At 51.1% G+C, this 21288-nt stretch overlaps 1 protein-coding gene across 1 annotated transcript; it reads right to left on the bottom strand.

The window, feature by feature from the left end:
• Window positions 1–9997: 9997 nt before the first annotated feature.
• Window positions 9998–11524, bottom strand: SCGB3A1 (secretoglobin family 3A member 1). Its single transcript, XM_033178582.1, has 3 exons — window positions 11332–11524; window positions 10481–10749; window positions 9998–10147 (listed from the first exon to the last, which is right to left on the bottom strand). The coding sequence occupies exons 1-3, from the start codon at window positions 11447–11449 to the stop codon at window positions 10124–10126; spliced, it is 411 nt and encodes a 136-aa protein (XP_033034473.1). The 5' UTR covers window positions 11450–11524; the 3' UTR covers window positions 9998–10123.
• Window positions 11525–21288: the final 9764 nt, after the last annotated feature.

Raw genomic sequence — 21288 nt, 5'->3', positions numbered from 1 at the left:
TGTGCCATGTTACTTGATAAATTCCAGTTAATGTTCTTTAAAGGAACAAGTACCTAAAGAAACATGAACTGAAATATATTTAGAATAAAGTTTTTAGGTTTTAGATAACAATGTTATATACTGAGAGTTTTATTCCCTTTTTAGACTATTATTTAGGTATTCAAATTGACTTTAAGCTTTTACAGGTATTATAAAGATAATTTTAACATAATGAGTGGTTATGTATTAGAAGAAACTTGTAGAAGATAGTTTTCTACTAGAATTTTATGAGAATTTGAGAAATGTTTTTGTAAGTAGATTTCCCCTGAATAATATTTTAAATAGATTGTTACATAAATGAGTCTAACCAGCTAGTCTAGCTAGAGGTTGGGAGGACGGCTGGATTGCAAAGTAGCATGAAAACCAGTTTCTGCAGTTTCAGCACATTTAACATTTTTAATCAAATGAATGAGGAGATGTCAGTTTCCTCATTTTCTTTGAATCACAAACTTTTAGATCACTCTGATCTCCCTGAAAGCTGTTAAAGGAGTTTGGGTCTGTTTGTTACAGGAAACTTGGCTTGCTCTGTCAAGCCCGACCTGAGGCCAGCTTCAAGAGCTTTAATTGCTGGATACCTTCCAGCTTACCAGCAAAGTGAATCAAAGCTGGGCTTACAGAGTTACCCAGTAGTAAGTTGCCTAAGCTTACTTAAAATTGAGAGATTTGCAATTGTCAGACTCTGTGCTTAGTTTGGAAATAAAGATTTAGAGGCATCATCCTTCCAGTTGTTTGTTGACCGTAAATCTAGTGCACTGGGTGCTGAAGATGCGATAGGTGTGGAGGAAGAAACGGGCTACTGGGAAGGTAGCCATAGCAGCGCTGTGCAGGGTGCGTTAAAAGGGGAGACGGATACTTGGTGTCAGACTAGTTAGCTGGTTTCTGGTGTGGTCCAGTTGACAGCTAAGCTGAGGCGGGCTTGCAAGCAGTAAGCCTAGAAAGGAAAGGAAATTTTGAAATATTTAGGAAAGGGAAGTAATAATCTCAATTCCTGCCTTGTGTGGATGAAGAGACGGATAAATGAGTTGTTTAACCCTGACTCAAAATCTGTGTCTGCCACCAAGGCCCCCATTTTTCCTTTACCCATCTGACAAAAGTATTTAGTTGAAGAATCTTGTTTCTCAAGCTGGATTTTACTTCATTCCCCATTATCATTTATTCAGATTTTAGTCTGCAAGAGAAATCCATGGTGCCCCTACTAAACAGTGTAGTAATTCCAGAAAATGATAAAAGGTAGCATTTGATGCTGAATTAAATCTTTTAGCCTGTTTCCCTTTGACTTTTTGTATTACTGAAAATAGTTTAAATGTAAAAAGACTGCCTTTCCGAGGTTGCTGGTAAGACCCAGCATTGGAAGATGTGTGGGCAGAGCAGCACACAACCGGTGAAGGGAGGGATCCAAGAATCCTCAGCTCTGCGAAACCCCGCTCATGTGCGGTGTTCAGCGTGGTGGCCTCTAGCCATGTGTGGCATCTGAGCATTTGAAATATGGCTGTTGTGACTGGTACTGAAAAATACTCTTTTTTGTTAAGCAAAACGATTTTTATAGGATCACATGTTTATAGGATCACATTTATCTTTTAATTGTTGCATTGTTTAAGATAGAGAACCAATACATTGCTTGTTTGTATGACACATAAACACATTGCCAGATGGTGTCAAAGAATTGACTTCATTCTAACAGTATTTTACTACTAACCAAAGTAACATTATAGTGTATTTATCTAAATGTTATATGCAGTTACTGTGCCTATGTAAATCCTAATTAGTAGTTAAAGTGAGATGTATGTTCATATTTTTCTAGTTTAAAAAATATACATGAGGCCAGGTGTGGTGGCTCACGCCTGTAATCCCAGCACTTTGGGAGGCCGAGGCAGGCAGATCATGAGGCCAGGAGATCGAGACCATCCTGCCCAACATGGTGAAACCCCATCTCTACTAAAAATACAAAAATTAGCCAGGCATGGTGGTGTGTGCCTGTAGTCCCAGCTACTCAGGAGGCTGAGGCAGAAGAATCACATGAACCTAAGAGGCAGAGGTTGCAGTGAGCTGATACCATGCCAGTGCCCTCCAGACTGGCAACAGAGGGAGACTCTGTCTCAAATATATATATATATACACACACACACAGAGATATATACATGTACACACATATACACACATATATACATACAAATTATTAAATTTAAAATCAGTGATGGCTCACGCCTGTAATCCCAGCACTTTGGGAGGCTGAGGTGAGTGGATCTCCTGAGGTCAGCAGTTCAAGACCAGCCTGGCCAACCTGGTGAAACCCTGTCTCTACTAAAAATACAAAATTAACCGGGCGTGCTGGCAGGCGCCTGTAATCCCAGCTGCTCGGGAGACAGAGGCAGGAGAATTGCTTGAATCTGGGAGGCGGAGGTTGCGGTGAGCCGTGATCGTGCCACTGCACTCCAGCCTGGGCGACAAGAGCGAGACTATCTCAAAAAATATAATGATAATAAATAAGGCAGTTTAAAGATCATATCTTTGCTAATTATTATTTGCTGAATTGTGAAGGAGTTTTAGTGATTCATTGTTCTGTTGATTCCAATTTAAGATTCTTTTGCAACAAAAGGAATGCTGTCATGTATGCAATAATCTAAAGCAAAATACGTCAGTCTATGGTGCACATTTTCTCTCAATATCACACTGAATATGAGTGAACTAAAGGTGAAGCTCCAAAGAAAGGAAAAGCTTACTTGTGATGTTCACAGACAGGTACAATAATTTATGTTGAAATTGAAACTTTATAATGCAAAGAATTATATCAGGAATATGAATTTGACGCATTTTCTGACATTTAAAATTTTAATTGTAATTTAACATTTTATAAGCTGCAAAAACTACAAGTAAAATTTGAAGAACACTGTTGACACACTGATAAACTTAGAGTAGCTGCCAAGCATGGTGGCTCACATCTGTAATCCCAGCACTCGGGGAGGCCAAGGCAGAAGGACTGCTCGAGGTTGGGAGTTTAAGACCAGCCTGAGCAATACAGGGAGACCCTGTCTCGAAAAAATAAAATTTAGAGTTTTTTAAATTATGCATTACTGCTTTGAATGTGATGTTCATATTCTAGAGTCAATGCAAGAATTCGTGAGTACTTAGAAACAAATACTTTTGCTACAAAGTTCAATAGATTCCCATAAAACGGAAATAGCAGGTTTGTTGATGTGGGTCCAAAAAAAATTTTTAAATGATTTTGGGGATTTGATTCAGTTATAAAACAACTATATTTGGTACAACTTTGGTATGTGAATCAACTTTTAAGATTCAGCTATATGATATTTATAGGAGATGCACTTCAGATGTAAAGGTGACACATAGGCTGAGAGTACAAGCACGGAAGAAGATGTCATGCAAACAGGAACTATGAAAATTGGAGCTATACTAATGTCAGGCAAAATAGACTAGGAAACAAAATGTTCCTAGAGATAAAGAAGGATATCTTCTAATGATAAGCAACAACAAACAACAAAGCCCCAAACTACAGGAAGCAAAAACTGACAGAATGGAAGGGAGAAATTGACAATTCAGCAATAATAAATGGAAATTTCAGTACCTTTCTCTCAATAGAACAGCTAGGCATTAATCGATGTGAATAGGAAACACCAACTGAACCTGATAGACAAGTAAAATAATACCAGAATATACATTTCTCCCGGGTGTACATGGAATATTCTCTAGGACAGATCATATGCGATGCTATAAAACAAGCCATAATAAGCTCAAAAGGATTGAAATCATACCAAATATATTATCCAATCAATGAAGTGAAACCAGGGAAGTTTGAAAATACTTTGAAATAAATGAAAAGACAATATACGAAAACATGGGGATGCAGTGAAAGCAATACTTAAATTTATAAACACATTTTAAAAGGTTTTGGGGCCATGCACGGTGGCTCCCAGCACTTTGGGAGGCTGAGGCAGGCGGATCACGAGGTCAGGAGATCGAGACCATCCTGGCTAACACGGTGAAACCCCATCTCTACTAAAAATACAAAAAAAAAAAAAAAAAAATTAACCAGGTGTGGTGACAGGCACCTGTAGTCACAGCTACTTAGGAGGCTGAGGCAGGAGAATGGCATGAACCTGGGAGGCCAAGCTTGCAGTGAGCTGAGATCACACCACTGCACTCCATCCTGGGTGACAGAGCAAGACTCCATCTCAAAAATCGAAAAAAGATCTTAATCTTCTTTTCAACTTAAGACACTGGAAAATGGTAAACCAAACTCAAAGCAAGCAGAAAGAAGGAAGTAATTAGAACTAGAGCAGAAAATCATGAAATAGAGAATAGAAAAACAGTATAGGGCCAGGCGTGGTAGCTCACGCCTATAATCCCAACACTTTGGGAGGCCAAGGTGGGCAGATCACGAGGTCGTGAGCTGGAGACCAGCCTGGGCAATATGGTGAAACCTCATCTCTACTAAAAATAGAAAAATTAGCTGGGTGTGGTGGTGCACGCCTGTAGTCCCAGCTACTCAGGAGAATTGCTTGAACCCGGGAGGCAGAGGTTGCAGTGAGCCGAGATCGCACCACTGCACTCCAGCCTGGTGAGAGAGGGAGACTCTGTCTCAAACAAACAAAACAAAACAAATAAATAACAGTAGAGAATCAAAGACTGATTCTTTGGAAAGATCAGCAAAATTTATGAGCCGTTAAGTAGTCTGAACATAAAAAACTGCTTAAATTACTAAAATTAGGAATGAAAGGGAGACATTACTACCAACCTTTATAGAATGAAAGGAATTACTATGGAATGCTATGGACAATTGTATGCCAATGAATTAGACAATGTAGATGACATGGATAGATTCCTAGAAAGACACTACCAAAACTGACTCAAGAAGAAAAGAAAATCTGAATAGATGTACAGCAATAAAGAGATTGAATTAGTAATGGAAAAAACTACAAAATGAAAAGCATAGGCCCTGATGGCTTCACTGGTGAATGCTATCAAGTATTTAAGTTGATACCAATTACTCACAAACTTCAAAAAGTAGAAGAGGGAACACTTTTTAACTCATTCTATGAGGTCAGTATTACCCTGATATCAAAACCAGACAAAGATAATCTCAAAGAAAACTACATACCAATCACTTTTAAATATAGATCCAAAAATCCTCAAAAACATACTAGCAAAATAGGATTCAGCAACATATAAAAAAGGATTTTGCACCATGACCAAGTGGGATTTATGCAATTAATGTGATGCATTGTATCAGTAGGATAAAGGAGAAGCATAGGATCATTGACAAAACTTACTCTCCATTCAAAAACAAACAAAAAACCGAGAACTTCCTCAATCTGAACCTACAGTTGATATTATACTTAATGATGAAAGACTAAGACTTTCCCCCGAGAAAGCAAGGAATTCATGTTCTTGGATTGAAGGATAATATTAAGATGGCAATATTCCCTAAATTGATCTACAGATTCAATGCAGTCTCTATCAGAATCCCAGCTGACTTTTTGTTTGTTGCAGAGATTGACAATCTAATCTTTAAAGTCATATGGAAATCCAAGGGACCTCCAAAATAGCCAAATGGTCTTGAAGAGGGTCAAAGTTGGAGGACTAAAACATCCTGATTTTAAAACTAATTACAAAGCTACAGTAATCAAGACAGTGTGGCTCTAGCATAAGGATAGCATATTGGTCAATAGAATAGAATTTAAATCCTAAGAAATAAGCCCTTACATTTCTCTTCAATTGATCTGTGACAGACTTGCCAAGATATCTCAATAGGGGAAAGTGTAGCATCCTCAATGAATAGTGCTGGGACAGCTGAATTCAGGCGTACCACGGAGATACTGAGGGCTTTGTTTCTGGCCACTGCAGTAAACCAAGTCGTGAACTTTTTGGTTTCTCAGTGCGTGTGAAAGTTATGTTTACATGATAGTGTAGTCTATTCAGTATCCAATAGCATTATGTCTTAAGGAACATGCCTTAATTTTAAAATACTTTATTGCCTAGATATCTGAGCCTTCAGTGAGTGATAATCGTTTTGCTGGTAGAGGATCTTGTCTCAATGTTGATGGCTGCTGACTGATCAGGGTGGTGGTTGCAGAAAGTTGGGGTGGCTGTGGCAACTTCTTAAAATAAGACAATGAAGTTTGCAGCATTGACTCTTCCTTTCACAAAAGATTTCTCTATGTTGCATAAAATTGTGTTTGATAGAATTTTACTCACAGTAGAACTTCTTTCAAAATTGGAGTTAATCCCCTCAAAACCGGCTGCTGCTTTGTCAACTAAGTTTGTGTACTCTTTTCTAAAACTACCTCCTATGTGGTCATTTCAGTGAGGTTCGCAGCCTCTTCACTGGGAGGAGATTCCATCTCAATAAACCACTTTCTTTGCTCATCCATAAGGAGTAACTCCTCACTCCACTCCTTACCTGTTCAAGTTTTATCATGGGGTTGCAGCAGTGCAGCCACATCTTCAGTCAGGATTCACTTCTAATTCAAGTTCTCTTGTTATTTCTATCACATCTGCAGTTACTACCTGAAGCCTTGAACCCCTTGGTTATCCATTAGACTGGAATCAACTTCTTCCAAACTCCTGTTAATGCTGGGGTGTTTTTTTGGGGGAGTGGGACAGGGGCTTGCTTTGGCACCCAGAGAAGGAGTCTCACTCTGTCACCCAGGCTGGAGTGCAGTGGCACAATCACAGCTCGCTTTCTGGGCTCAAGTGACCCTCTCACCTAAGCCTCCCAAGTAGCTGGGACTACAGACGCGCGCCACCACACCCAGCTAATTTTTAAAATATTCTGTATAAAGTCTTACCTTACTGCCCTTGTTCAAGGATGATCTTGAACTCCTGGGCTCAAGGGATCCTCCTGCCTCAACCTCCCAAAGTGCTGGGATTAGCCACCATGCCAGCCATAAATTAAAAAAAAAAAAAAAAAGCTGGGTGCAGTGGCTCACACCTATAGTACCAGCTACTTGGGAGCCTGAGGTGGGAGGATCGCCTGAGCCCAGGAGTTCAAGGCTGCAGTGAGCTGTGATCACATCATTACACTCCAGCCTGGGTGACAGAGACTCCACATCTAAAAACATCAGGCATTTACAATTATACTTCCAAGTGTGATCTTGAGCCTTAAGGTTTTACTTACTCTTACATCATCAGCATCTTCTTTTAACTTTGCCAGAAATCTGACTTCAATGAGAGTAACCTGATTACACATCTGAGTTGTCACAGAATATGCACAGAACGGCCTCAGTATAGCAATGCAGCCAATAAGAGAAGTTTAAAATTGTTTTCACAGTTCCTCTTGTCCTTGGGGTGGACCCATCCCAGGGCTTAAATTAAATTACTACATTGGTAAATTACTTAGAATAGTTCCGTGGTGGTTAGGCCCCCATTAGAAACCAAGTTAAGTTTATTTGTTTTCCTAACTTCCACTTTTAGAGGCTGCTTTAAAGAATTTGTGTTTGGTCTTTTGTGGCAATATGAAATATTTTTGAAATAGTAACCATTTTAAAACATTTTATCCTTGGGCTGGGCGCCATGGGTCGTGCCTCAGTCCCAGCACTTTGGCCATAAGCACTCTTGCCTTTGAGGGGTCGACTTCCGTTGTCTCTCACGTCCCTGCTGAAGCATGTGTACCTTTTCCCCGTGATGTACACAGTCTGGGGCTGGGAGTTGACAGCGGGGGATGCACCACCTCAAGTCCACCCGAGACATGGCTTCTGGTTTTAAGTCCCTATTAAATGTTTATTTCTGAGAAACTGAACTTGTCAGACTCTTTCTTCAGCCCCTTAGCTCCCTGGGTCTTTGGGGGCAGGTCTGCATATACCTGCTCACTGACAAACAGTATCTTTGGGACCAGCACCTCCAGGATTATGTTGGTCTCTCTTCCAGGAATCTATAGGAGGAAGGAAGCTAGACGTTGTAGCTGGTCTTGGAAATTCAACTGGTATTCGCAGTTTCCCTTTTTTACTAAGCACTTCGCTTTCCCCCTGTTGTTTTCCTGGAAAGATTCCAGGGGTGGAGGGTAGCAGGGCCATCTCAGGATAGTACCACAGCCCACCCACCGTCAGTTCCAACAGGCTCTACATGTTCCCATAATGATTTACCCGGATGTTTTAATCCAGTTAGTTAAGGAATTGTTAGCAGACAACCTGCAAAAAGCCTGGATATATAATACTGGGGGAGGTGGGCCTGGGGTCATGGTGGGGTCAGTGTCCCCATGACCTTGTGATTCTCACTCTTGGTCCAGACCAAAGCCTTCCCCACCCCGTGGAGATCCACAGCCCTGCAGGGCCTTGGGGACAATGTGTGGATAAGATTTCATGGCATCTGGATCCAGGTGGCTTCTTGCCTGTTGTGGTTTGCTTGTGAACTCATCAAAATGGCCAAACTTTTTATTTTACTGTATTATTTATGTATTTTGAGACGGGGTATCTCTCTGCTGACCAGGCTGGAGTGCAGTGGTGCAATCACGGCTCACTGCAGCCTGACCTCTCTGGTTCAAGTGATCCTCCCGCCTCAGCCTCCCGAGTAGCTGGGATTACAGGCACAGGCCATCATGCCCGGATAACTTTGGTATTTTGGGGTTTGTTTTGTTTTAGACGGAGTCTCACTCTGTCACCAGGCTGGTGTGCAGTGACACGATCTTGTTTTGTTTTTTTTTTTTAGACGGAGTTTCACTCTTGTTGCCCAGGCTGGAGTGCAGTGGCTCAATCTCCAGCTCACTGCAACCTCCACCTCCTGGGTTCAAGCGATTCTCCTGCCTCAGTCTCCCGAGCAGCTGGGATTACAGGCATGTGCCACCACACCTAGCTAATTTTGTATTTTTAGTAGAGATGGGGTTTCTCCATGTTGGTCAGGGTTGGTCTCAAACTCCCAACCTCAGGTGATCCGCCCACCTCGGCCTCCCAAAGTGCTGGGATTACAGGCCTGAGCCACTGCGCCCGTCTACCATCTTGGCTCACTGCAATATCCGCCTCTCAGGTTCAAGCGATTCTTCTGCCTCTACCTCCTGAGTAGCTGGGACTACAGGATCGAGCCACCATGCCCGGCTAATTTTTGTATTTTAGTAGAGACGAGGTTTCATCATGTTGGCTAGGATGGTCTCGATCTCTTGGCCTCGTGACCCACCCTCCTCAGCCTCCCAAAGTGCTGGGATTACACGCATGAGCCACCGCGCCACCCCCCCCCCCCCCCCCCCCCCCAGTTTTTATATTTTTTGTAGAGACGGCGTTTCCTCATGTTGCCCAGGCCGGTTTCAAACTCCTGGACTCAAGTGATCCACCTGCCTCGGCTTCTCAAAGTACTGGGATTACAGGTGTGTGCCACTGTGCCCAACCAAAAAAATTTTTAAATCTTGTGTGGATATTCACGATGGTGGGGGGGAGAAGCCCGGCAGTTATTTTTCCCGGCAAGGAAGTTTACTGGGAAGCTTCCCCTGAAATGGACTTGGACGTCTGGGTTCCCTGGGCACCTTCCCGGCAACACTCGGATCAGGGGACAAAAGGTGGTCTCTCTGGCAGAGCAGAAGGAATCAAAGCCGCTAGGTTATGTGAACAAAACCAGCAGAAACCACAGGGAAAACAAGCCCAGCAGCGAATTTCCTGAAGCCCTCATTCCTTCCCCATTTCCGAGGAAGAAATCTACAATTACAGAGGGAAAAAACAAAAACTTTCCAATTTTAGCAGCAAATAACTTTGGTGCGTTTGCAATCTCGCCAGTCTTCAAGGAGTAGATAATGTTTATGCTTCTTAAACAGTTACAGAGCACGACAGGAAGAAAGACCTGCTAGTTTTGCTTCCAAATCCAGTTTACCTCTGATGCTGGCCCCATCTCTGTGCCACCCGCAGACTCTCGCACCCTCCCTCTCTCCCTCTCTCCCTCTCTCCCTCACCAAATCTGGAACTTGGCACTCTCCGTCCCCCACAGGCATCAGCATTTGGGTGAGAAAATATCAGGCTCAAGCTGCTCTTAACCACGTTTATTGAGAGGGACCGGGGAAGGGGATGGGACGGTCCGCCCCGTGGCGGGGTTTTCAGGCCCCGCGGGTGGGCAGCGTCTTGTCCTCAGGTGTAGCTACTCCAGTCTCGGCTCAGCCGAACATTGTCAGGACCCCCTGGAAAGCAGAGGCGGAGCTTGAGGGCCCCCAAGAACTCAGGCCAGGGCGCGGCAGCGGCCGGCTCTGTCGGGAGTGGGAGCGGGGTGGGTCCGCTGGCGTCTCCGGGGGACGCGCACCCGCGCGGGGCCACCTCAGCCCACCCCGCCCCTGCAGCTCGGATGTGCCCCACCCAGTTCCCACCGGGAGACCCAGGCTTATCCCAGGGACAGGGCTTGGAGGGGCCGGACAGGAAACAGCCCTGACATAGGGCCTGGACACCTCTGGTGCAATTTTGAGGATGGCCGGGAAGGGACGCCCGTGCAGGGAGGGTTCCCGGGGTGCCCACGTTACCAGCAGGGACTTCACGGCCCCCAGGGCCTCGGGACCCAGCTCAGCCACACACTTCTGGGAGCCCTCTACGAGGTGGTTCACGGGGATGTCCAGGCTTGTCAGCAGGAGTTTCAGCAGGTTGAGGGTGCCGAGGGGGTTGAGGCTGCCAAGGGGGTTGGCCGCGGTGCCGAGGGGGTTGGCCAGGGTCCCAGCCGCAGCCTCTGCTCCCGACTCCAGCTCAGTGACAGGCTGGGCCACATGCTTGGCCGAACCCACAAAGAAAGCAGCAGCTGCAAGCAAACAGGGAGGGGTCACCGCCTGCGCGCAGAGGTCCCCAGAAGGCGGGCCCAGGACTCGCCCCCTCGGAAGGCGCCCAGGAACCGTCGCGCCCTGCCCGGCTCCCTGACCGCCCTCTCCCTCCTGCGCCAAGGCCTGCCGGGAGCGAGCCCCCGGGACACAGGGGGCTCTGGGGAGGCGGCCCCGCGAGGACACGCTGCAGGGACACCAGAGTGGCCTGAGGGTGGCGGAAGGACAGGTGAACTTTGTGCCGGCTCTAGGGCGGGCCCCCAAAGGAGAGGACCCTCGCGCTGCACCTTGCAGGATGAGGGGACAGACGGCTGTCCCCAGGCCAGGGGCGGCCCCTGTCCTGGCTCGAGGCTGGAGATAGCCCTGAGAGGAGGGAGGCCTAGGGCTGCAGGCGCGGGAAGCGCAGGCGCGGGGCCGCGGGACGGGCCGCGGGGTAGCGGAGCCCCCTGGGCGCTGGGCGAGGCTGGAAGGACCCTGGGATCCAGGATCGTCGCAGGCAGGGGCGGGCACAGCGGGCGCCGCGGCCTCAGGCCCCACCGTGGGGACCAGGAGGCCGGGGCGCTCACCGGAGCTGCAGAACAGGGCCACGCAGAGCCCCAGGGGGGCGGCGGTGAGCTTCATGGCGCAGGGGCTCGGGGCGCGCTGGGGACCTGCGGATGCCCGGGCCTGGCCACAGGGCTTCATATACCCGGTCCTCGCCCCTCCAGGCCGGCCTCGCCCATGCACCTGAGAAAGCCCTCCCTGCTCCGCTCATGGCCGAGCCCTGGCCAACTTCCTGCTGCGGCCGGCGGGCCCTGGGAAGCCAGTGACCCCTTCCCTGCCTGGGGTACTTCCTCTTGGCAGGGGCTGGGACCCAGAGCTGGGCCGTCTGAGAGCAGGCAGGCCTGGCCTTTGTCTCTCCGAGGCCCACCCGGCCCGCACCTTCACTTTGCGGTCTGACCCCGTGGGCCTCACTGCAGGGCTGGGCCCTGGTGAGGCGGAGGTTCCCTCGCGCCAGAGCAGGTGCGCGGGCGGCGCAGGTCCCGGCTGGGAGACGGCAGCAGGTCGGTGGTCCCTGCCTCTGATCCCAGACCGTGGCAATGTCAAGCAATAGGGGTCCTCATAGACGCCTTCTGGGCTTGGGGAAGCCGAGGTGGAGGCGCCAGAGACGATCAGGCCTCACTCCTGGCCACCTCCCTGGCCGGGCCACAGGCAGCCGTAGTTGCAAAACAGAAAGAACTGGGGCATTTTTCTGTCTTCGAAACTAGCCTTGACACCAGTGGATGGGCCTCGTCTGTTCCAGAGTCTCTCTAAATGTCCTCACTCGTCTGTCACTGCAGAAGTGTGACAGATGGAGAGCAAAACACTTTTTGAAAAGTTTTGTAAATGATACATAAATTAATTTGCTTTTAGCCCTTTTTTCCCCCTCTATTTTTTGACCCGGGGCATCCAGCATTGAGTGACTCACTTTTTGGTTCATGGCTGATCTCAGCATTCGTTGGTGCAAAGCCTCTCTTTTATTTTGTAAAGCATAGCTGGCATGCATGGTACACTGGCTCCTGGTGGGAAGACCTGACTCTTCAGGCAGTGTCCTGGAATGCCTTTGCCATGGCTGATAGCATGTCTTATCCCTCAGCCACTCGGAGCTACTGCGGCCTGCTCCGCACCTGCAGACAGTTGTGGCTTGCTAACTGTCAGGAACAGGTGCACGCATTCACATTGTTCTGTTCATTTACGCTTTTCTTTTCTTTTCTTTTCTTTTCTTTTCTTTTCTTTTCTTTTGAGACGGAGTCTCGCTCCAGGCTGGAGTGCAGTGGCGCGATCTCGGCTCACTGCAAGCTCCACCTCCCGAGTTCACGCCATTCTCCTGCCTCAGCCTCCCAAGTAGCTGGGACCACAGACGCCACCACCACGCCCGGCTAATTTTTTGTATTTTTAGTAGAGACGGTGTTTCACCGTGTTAACCAGGATGGTCTTGATCTCCTGACCTTGTGATCCGCCTGCCTTAGCCTCCCAAAGTGCTGGGATTCCAGGCGTGTCGCTTACGCTTTTTCTTGACTATTTTGTTGGGAGATTTTTGCATTATAAATCTGGAGTTTGGTTGTGTTGTGTTTTGTTGGTCATCATGGAAGTAATTTTAATGGAAAATACATTTTCTTTTTAAAAAACATTTTGAAATTAATTCCTTTTTTGGTGGTGGTAAAGACACTGCCTTGCCATGTTGCCCAGGCTGGTCTCGAACTCCTGAGCTCACACAATCCTCCCACCTCAGACTCCCAAGTAGCTGAGACTAGAGGTGACAGCCACCACACTCAGTGGATTTTGATTTTGTTTTTTGTTTGTTTGTTGAGACAGAGTCTCACTCTGTCGCCCAGGCTGGAGTGTAGTGATGTGATGTTGGTTCCCTGCAGCCTCCACCTCCCAGGCTCAAGCGCTTCTCCCACCTCCGCCTCCCAAGAAGCTAGGGCTCCAAGTGCGCACCACTATATCCAGCTAATTTTGCTTACTTTTTGTAGAGACAAAGTCTCACTACGTTGCCCAGACTGGTCTTGAACTGCTAGCCTCAAGCAATACTGTTGCCTCAGCCTCCCAAAGTGCTGGGATTACAGGTGTGAGCCACCACGCCTGGCTTGATTTATTTTTGTTTTTTGTAGAGATGGGGTCTCGCTTTGTTGACCAAGCTGGTCTCAAAATCCTGGCCTGAATCAATCCTCCCGCCTCAGACTCCCAAGGTGCTGCGATTACAGGTGTGAGCCACCCTGCACAGCCCATCTTCACCATCTTAAGGGTACATCCCATTAGCATTAAGCAGATTCACAATGTTGTGCAAACATCACCACAGTCCATTTCCAGAACTCTTTTCCTCCTGTAAAACGGAAACTCTGAGCCAATTAAACAACTCCTCACTCCCCTCCCCCAGCCCCTGGCACCACCATTCTGCTTTCTGTCTCTGAATTTGGCACCGCCTGGCACCTCGTGAGTGGAATCAGGCAGTGTTTGTCTTTTGTGTCTGGCTTATTTCACTTAGCGTGATATCCTCAAGGTTCATTCACGACCTTCAATTTCCTTCCTTTTTAGAGTAGGATACTACTCTGCTGCACGGCTGTGCCACATTTTCTTCACCCATTCACTTCACCTGTGGGTGGACGCATAGGCGCTTGCATGTTTTTTTGTTTTTTTTTTGTTTTTTTTTTTTTTTGAGACGGAGTCTCGCTCTGTCGCCCAGGCTGGAGTGCAGTGGCCGGATCTCAGCTCACTGCAAGCTCCGCCTCCCGGTTTACGCCATTCTCTCGCCTCAGCCTCCGGAGTAGCTGGGACTACAGGCGCCCGCCATCTCGCCCGGCTAATTTTTTGTATATTTTAGTAGAGACGGGGTTTCACCATGTTAGCCAGGATGGTCTCGATCTCCTGACCTCGTGATCCGCCCGTCTCGGCCTCCCAAAGTGCTGGGATTACAGGCTTGAGCCACCGCGCCCGGCCAGCATGTTTTAACTGCTGCTGTAATGCAGCCATGAACACGGCTGTACAAATGCCTCTTTGAGACCCTGCTGTTGACTCTTCTGGGCGGCTCCTGAGAGGTAGAATGGCTGGAGCCTGTGGTATTTGCATGTGTCATTTGGCGAGGATCTGCCATCTCTCCCACAGCAGTGGCACCACGCTGCCTTCCCAGCAACAGCGCACAAGGGTCCCAGTGTCTCCACATCCTCATGATGCTTGTTCTTCTCCCGAGCAGGGTCTGGCGCCTTGGCCCAAGCAATCACAGTGGACGCATCTTGGGAGCTGACTTTGGGGCCACCTTTCCCCGTGCTGCCTGGGGACGGGAGAACACTGCCTGTGGGAAAGACCAGGTGATGTGGAGGCCAAGAGGAGGGGAGACGGTCATCCGTGGGTCCCCAGCAGCGCTTGGCGTCCTGGCCATTCCAGCAGCCCCTTGCACCTGCCTCCAGGGATTCTTTGTCTTCAAAATAACCTTGCTCCCCTTCCGGCTCATGGTGCCTCGGGTGGATCTGTTCCCATTTCCCACAAGCCAGCAGGGTGGTGACAGGCCCTCGTTTGACAGTGCCCCAAGGTTTCGGATTCCAAAAATCCATTCCCCAGATCCCCAGAGAAGTGTGTCCCCGTTTCACCGCTGACAGGGCCAGAGGATGGGCTCTCCTCTCCTGAGCTGCTGTGGTCACCCCAGGCTGGGCCAGCCCCTCACCCCACACTGGCTCTGGGGACCACGCCTGGCGAAGCCTCTGCAGCAGTTGGGGGTCAGACAGGCTGAGGGTCTGGCCTGCGCCTAGACCTGCACAGCTGGGTCAGCGGCTGCCCCTGTATTCGTTTCCTGAGGCTGCTGTGACAAGTCACCACATACCTGGTGGCTGAAAACAACACATTTACGCCGCTCACAGGTCTGGAGCCCAAAAGTGTGGTGTCACAGGGGTAAAGGCGAGGTGTCCGCAGGGCCGCTCTTCTGCAGAGGCTGGAGGAGCTTATCCACTCCTGGCCTCTCCCTGCTTATGGGGGTTGCCAGGGTCCCTTGGCTGGTGACGGCATCACTCCAGTCTCTGCCTCCCTGGTCACATGGCCTCCTCCTCTTGTGTGTGTGTGTGTGAGTGTGTGTGAGAGATGGACAGTGAATGAGAATGAGATTGTGTGTGTGAAGGGGAGTGAGTGTGGGTGTGTTTGTGGGTGTGTTTGGGTGTGTGAATGTGTGTACAAGTGTGTGTGGATGTGAGTCTGAGTGTATGTGGGAGTGAGAGTGTGGGAGGGAGGATAAGTGTGGATATACGTGTGTGTGTTTGAATTGTGTGCAAGTGTGTGTGAATGTGTGTGTGTATGGGTGGGTGTGAGTGTGAAACCTCTGCCGCCATCTTATGAGTGTGTATAGTGTTGCATTTAGGGCTCACCTAGGTAATCCAGGACAGTCCTCCCATCTCACAATGATGCCCCCAATCAGGCTGCTGAGACTGTCCCTGCTGAGCTTAACATTCTAAGGTTCCAGGAGTTGGGGTGTGGATGGACCTGGGGGCTGCCATGCCCTCTAATTGCTGCCCTGCCCCTTGAAGGCCAGGCCAGGTGAGGCTTCCAGGGTGGGTGTCAGAGTCCACCCAGCGTGGGACGGGGCAGGTGCACAGCGTCCTCACATCAGCCTGGCCTTCCCTGCCACTCCTGCTCGCAGCCCCTGCGGGCACAGCTCTGCTGAGACACTGGGAAAGTGCTTGGCACTGTCTGCAGATGACACGGTCAGCCTGTCCTGGGCGGTGTTTGCAGGGCATCTTTTGGGCCAAAACAAACACGCACACCTTGCTCGCTCCCACGAAATGCAGGAAGAGCTGGAAGGTAAAGAAGCACTTTGCGGTTCTGGGAAAGGGGCCAGATACTGAATTCGGGGCCCACTGAAGGACCTCAGGGCCTTGGAGCAGGGTACTCAGCCCCTGGGTGCTCCTGCTGGGGGAGCCTAGAGGCTCACGGTGCCTCCGCCCGGCTCACACTGTGGCGGTGCTTCCGCAGACACCTGTGGAGGGCTGTCCGGGCAGCAGATGCCCACTCTGATGCCTCCATCCCCCTCTCTGATGTCCCCCTCTCTGATGCCCCCTCTCTCTCTGAGGCCCCCACTCTCTGTGATGCCCCTCTCTTTGATATCCCTCTTTCTCTGGTGCCCTCTCTTCCTAATGCCGTCAGTACATAAATTATTAAGCAAACTGGGTTGAACTCCGGACACTCATGCCTCTCTGATGTGCTCACCTGGGCAGGTGAGTGCAGCTTCCCCCCAGAGCAGGCATCTTGGTGACTGCTCATTGCTGTAGTTTTCTGGGGCCCCTCCATGCCCACCGCTGCTCTCCTGGGATGTCTGGCTGTCATGTGGTGTCCTGGCGGCTGGGCCCTGGTTAGGTTAGCCCTCCATGCTGTAATGATTTTGGGCTTTGTGAAGAGTCTGTGGTGCTGTTCCAATAGAAACTGTTCTTCGTTCTATGTCTGCAGGCGCTGGACCCCAGCCCCGAGACCCCCTTCCTCACTCCTTCTGAGCAAACTTTCCTACCTGAAGGTGGGGACCGATGGGCAGCCCTGGTGTCATCAGCTGGCACCCTGTGTTTCCCGATGGTCCTGGGACTCTTTTTCAAGGGACTTGTGGGGGCTCCAGGCCATAGCCTGGTCTCGGCCCCCAGCCCCGGTCAGCACAACCCCCAATTCCCCCCGGGGAAGTCTTCCTGGCCAGGGTCACCACAGCGGCCGGCAGCAGACCCCCCTCACGCTGCCCTGAGCAGGCCACAAGGACAGGCAGCTCGCCTGTTCCAGCGGGGACTCCGGGTTTCTCCTGTGCCAGTGGGAAGTGGTTTGGTGGGGAGCAGGCTGGGGTGTGGCAATGCCCGGCAGGTAAGGCCAGAGCAGGGAGTGCTGCTGCGCCCTCCCAGGCACCCTGGCTCACCTGCTGGGTACACAGAGGCGTGGAGCCCTGCCCACGGTTGCCCCATGAATCCCTGCCAGCACCCCCTGCGCAACCCCCGTCCTCCTTCCTCGTAGCTCGGCCCCGTGGGCCCTGGGGTGCTGGGCAGTGTCGTGGGCACATCCTGAGTGCCCGTCTGCAGCACCATCCCCGGGTCAATATTGATCCGGCTCTCAACCACTTCCTTTTCCCCTTCCCTGTCCGGGGCCCTCCCCTGCTGTGGGGAGGGGGAGCAGGTTCCTGCCTTGTGGGTTCAGGGCATTTGGTGAAAGCGACAGAAAAGCTGACCCACATGGCTTAAGCGAAGACTGAAATTCCAGGAATGGTGCCGCCTTCAGGCAAAGCTTGATCCAGGCTCAAAGGATGTCACCAGGACCTCATACCTCATTCTCCTCTGCTGTCTCACAGCTCCCTTTTTTCTATTTTTATTTTTTTCGACAGAGCTTTGCTCTGTCACCAGGCTGGAGTGCAATGGTGCAACCTCGGCTCACTGTGACCTCTGCCCCCCGGGTTCAAGCGATTCTCCTGCCTCAGCCTCCCAAGTAGCTGGGACTACAGGTGTGTGTCATCATGCCCAGCTAATTTTTTGTATTTTTAGCAGAGCCGGGGTTTCATCATGTTAGCCAGGATGGTCTCGATCTCCTGACCTCATGATCCGCCTGCCTTGACCTTCTAAAGTGCTGGGATTATAGGCGTGAGCCACTGCGCCCGGCCTCTCAGATCCCATTTTTTAGACAGTTGTCCTCCTTGGAGTGAGAGGCTGGCAGCCAGCAGTGCCAAACCTCCGATACTAATTTGGGCCCAGGCCCACAAGCGCTGGTGCTATCCCCAGGGCCCTCCCGTGAGGCTTGACCCCACTGCACCAGGGACCGAGCTGCCCACAGCAGCCGCAGCCACCAAGGAAGCACGGGGTCTCATTACGTCCGGCTTCCCTGCTCCAGTCTGTTCAGTGAGGAAGGAGGCTGAGGAAGGGGTGCTGGCAGGGATTCATGGGATGACCCTGGGCAGGGCTCCACACCTCTGTGTACCCAGCAGGTGAGCCAGGGAGTCAGCCAGCCCAGCAGTGCTCCCTGCCCTCCCCACCCCAATACCATTCCACTGAGGAAAGCACTCCAGTCCACAGAGCCCCACTGAGTCCAGGGACTGAAGTGGTTTCCTGAATGGAATGGTACTGGGGTGAGAAGGGCATTGTCACCCTCACGATTCAGAAGAAACACAGCTCAGAGAACATCAGTGACCTGCCTGCAGTCCCCGGCAGTCTGAGATGGGTCTGCATGGTGCTCAGGCCACACTCTTCACACGCCTAGCATCCCCAGGGGGTGGCAAGGCCCTCCCATTGACCTGGAAGGCACAGAATCCTGTGCTGCCTCCATGTTCCAGGGCTCGGAGCAGCCAGGCAGGGGTGAGAGTTGGGGGATCAGACCCAGGGGAGGTCCCAGCCCAGACTCCAGTCCAAGATCCCACCGTGGCAGAGATGCACTCCCTGCCGTCCCAAAAGCAAGGCCCTGCCCAAGTATTCCCTTCTGTTACTGCTGCCGCTCCGTGGAGACCGGCTGATGACTTCCAGGTACCTGGTTGTCCCTAGGGGAGGCCATGTCCTTCTCAGGGGAGCTGCCTCCTTCCAGGGCTGGGCAGTCCTGTGTGGCCCTGCTGCCCAAAAGCCAGCTGTGATGGAGCTCCTGGCAGTGCCTCAGCAGCCAGGGACAGGAGGGACCCTGGGAGCTGCCCGGCTGACTCCACCCCTGTGTCCCACAGAGGAGCAGCCCAGGCTGCCAAGGATGCTGCCCCAGGCATATTCAAAATCCCTTAATCTTCTCTCTTCGTGGCCGCTCTGGGATCCTCCTCAAGCCCCGGTTCAGCCCCCACACCCTCTAGCCTCCCTGCCCACCGTGGTCAGGTTTACAGCACACGTGGCCGCCCGCGGCTCTGGTGGAAAGCGTAGAGTTTCTGCTTCCCTCTTTGGACGCGCCCTGAGGGGAAGGTGGTGTCCTCCACTCGGCCCGGGAAGGGGGCATTGTCCCCTCTCCCCGCGGTGGTGGCTGCAGCCAGATACTCCTCCAGAGCAGAACAAGGGTGGGGGGAGTGGGGGGCGCTTGCTGACCTCAGACACCTCCCAGTTCGCTCTCAGGAGGGACGCGTTTCCCCTACGCACATTGCTTTGAGGCTGGGCTCACATTTCTTCCTGACAGTCCTGGAAGCTGGGAAGGCCAAGATCAAGGCGCAGGCAGGTCGGGGGTGTGGTGAGGGCCGATTCCTGATTTCCTGACAGCTGACTTCTCACGCGGTGGAAAGGGGGCTAGGGAGCTCTCTGGCCTCCTCTTGTAAGGACACTGATCCCATTCCCAGGGGCTCCACCCTCATGACCTGCTCACCTCCCGAGGGCCCCGCCTCCTAACACCATCACACTGCGAGTAGGATTTTAACATGTGCATTTCAGGACACAAACCTTCAGTCCATCGGGCACATGGGAATGGGTGGGAGCGTGTGGTGTTAACTATTGCATGGGTGGGTGGGGGAGTCAGTGGGGGTCATATGCCCCTGTTCACATCACTTGGTCGGAAGAGGGGCTTTTACCTGGGTGGGGTCTCCCCCAGCACCACTGGGGCCTTTTATCACCACAGCTCTGCAAGGTGGCAGTCATGAATGAGAAACCGAGACTCTGAGGGGAGGTGCTGGGCTCAGGCTCACCAGCTGCAGGGTGCCACGTCTGATATCCCGTCCTCTGCTCCCAGCCCTGAGGAGCCCCCAGAGCCCAGCCTGCCCCCGGCTCTCTGCCCAGTGGCAGAGGAGACCCAGGCCTCATTTGGTGGTTGCCAAAGGCACAAAGGCAGCCCCCTCTCAGTGACGCTATGGTCCCCTCCCTGAATCCACATGCAGAGATCGGGGTGGAGACGGCCCCAGTGACCCGGGGACTGGCCAGCACCTTGGACACTGTGGCTGATTATCTGGACTAAGCACACAGCTTCAAGAGTCTACCGGAAGCTAGGTATAGTGAGCCCCTGTAGTCCCAGCTACTCAGGAGGCCAAGGCGAGAGGATCGCTTGAGCACAGGAGGTGAAGGCTGCAGACAGCTATGATTGCACCACTGCACTCCAGCCTGGGTGACAGAGTGAAACTTTGTCTCAAAAAAAACAAAAACAAAAACAAACAAAAACCCAAGTCAATGTGGGCCTGCTGGGGTGGAGTGGCCTGGGAGTGGTCATGGGGTGGGAAAATGAGAGGGAGGGAGCCTGTCTTGGTGCTGGAAGTTTTTGGATTCCTTCTGCCCAAGCACAATGAGCATCTAGGGCGGGAGTCCTCCGGGGGAGCCCTCTGGTCTCCTAGCCCGCCAGTACCCCAGCACCCCCTGCAGACCCGGCTGCTGCTCGTATGCTCCCCCTTCTCTTCTGGGCTCTTCCTCCCATCTGGACCTGGTACCTTCCCAGAACTGAGAAAGCCACAAAGACCCTGAGCTGGAGTCAGGCTCTCCGTCCCCATAATGTCCTCCCAGCCTGCCTGGGACTCTGGCTCAACCCCTCCTCAGCCAAGGACACCCAGAGCCTCAGGTGAGGCGTTAAGGATGCAGGTCCCGGGGCAGCTGGAGAAGACCACTGAGGAAAGGATTTTCCCCAAATATCAGATGTGGGTGTCTGTAGGATTCTGCACTGGATTCAGGCAGCTAATAATGGAGCTCCTCTTTCAGAGGGCCTTCCAGAGCCATCCTTTCACCCCTGGGGCTTCCCCCTGCAGGCCCGGCCAGACTCCTTCGAGATTCCTCCTTCTCAGAGCAAACATGTCAATCAAAGACGTCAGCCCGTCTCCGAATGCCCCTCCAGCCTTAAAATAAGAAACAGACCCAACTCTGGGCTCTCGGGCCCTAGGGCCCCGGTGGCCTCCTGTCCCACCTCCCACTCCCCTCCCTCCCTGTCCCACTGGTCTTCCTCCTCCCTCTTCCTCACTCCACAGCAGGGGCTGTGGCCTTTAAGTTCCAACCCCAGGTCCTAGGACCATGTGTGGCTCTGAGCAGCCACCCAGGAGCTCTGCCTGCTGGACACAAATGCCCCATAGTGCCCCACACCATGGGGCAATAGCATCAAAGGACATTCGGACATGTCCTGGGCCCCAAACCTCCCCC

Source organism: Trachypithecus francoisi, unplaced genomic scaffold, assembly GCF_009764315.1.
Source record: "Trachypithecus francoisi isolate TF-2019V2 unplaced genomic scaffold, Tfra_2.0 Lachesis_group2, whole genome shotgun sequence".
NCBI lineage: Eukaryota > Metazoa > Chordata > Mammalia > Primates > Cercopithecidae > Trachypithecus > Trachypithecus francoisi.
Note: the sequence above shows the minus strand (reverse complement) of the source record. Positions and strands in the feature narration are given on the sequence as shown.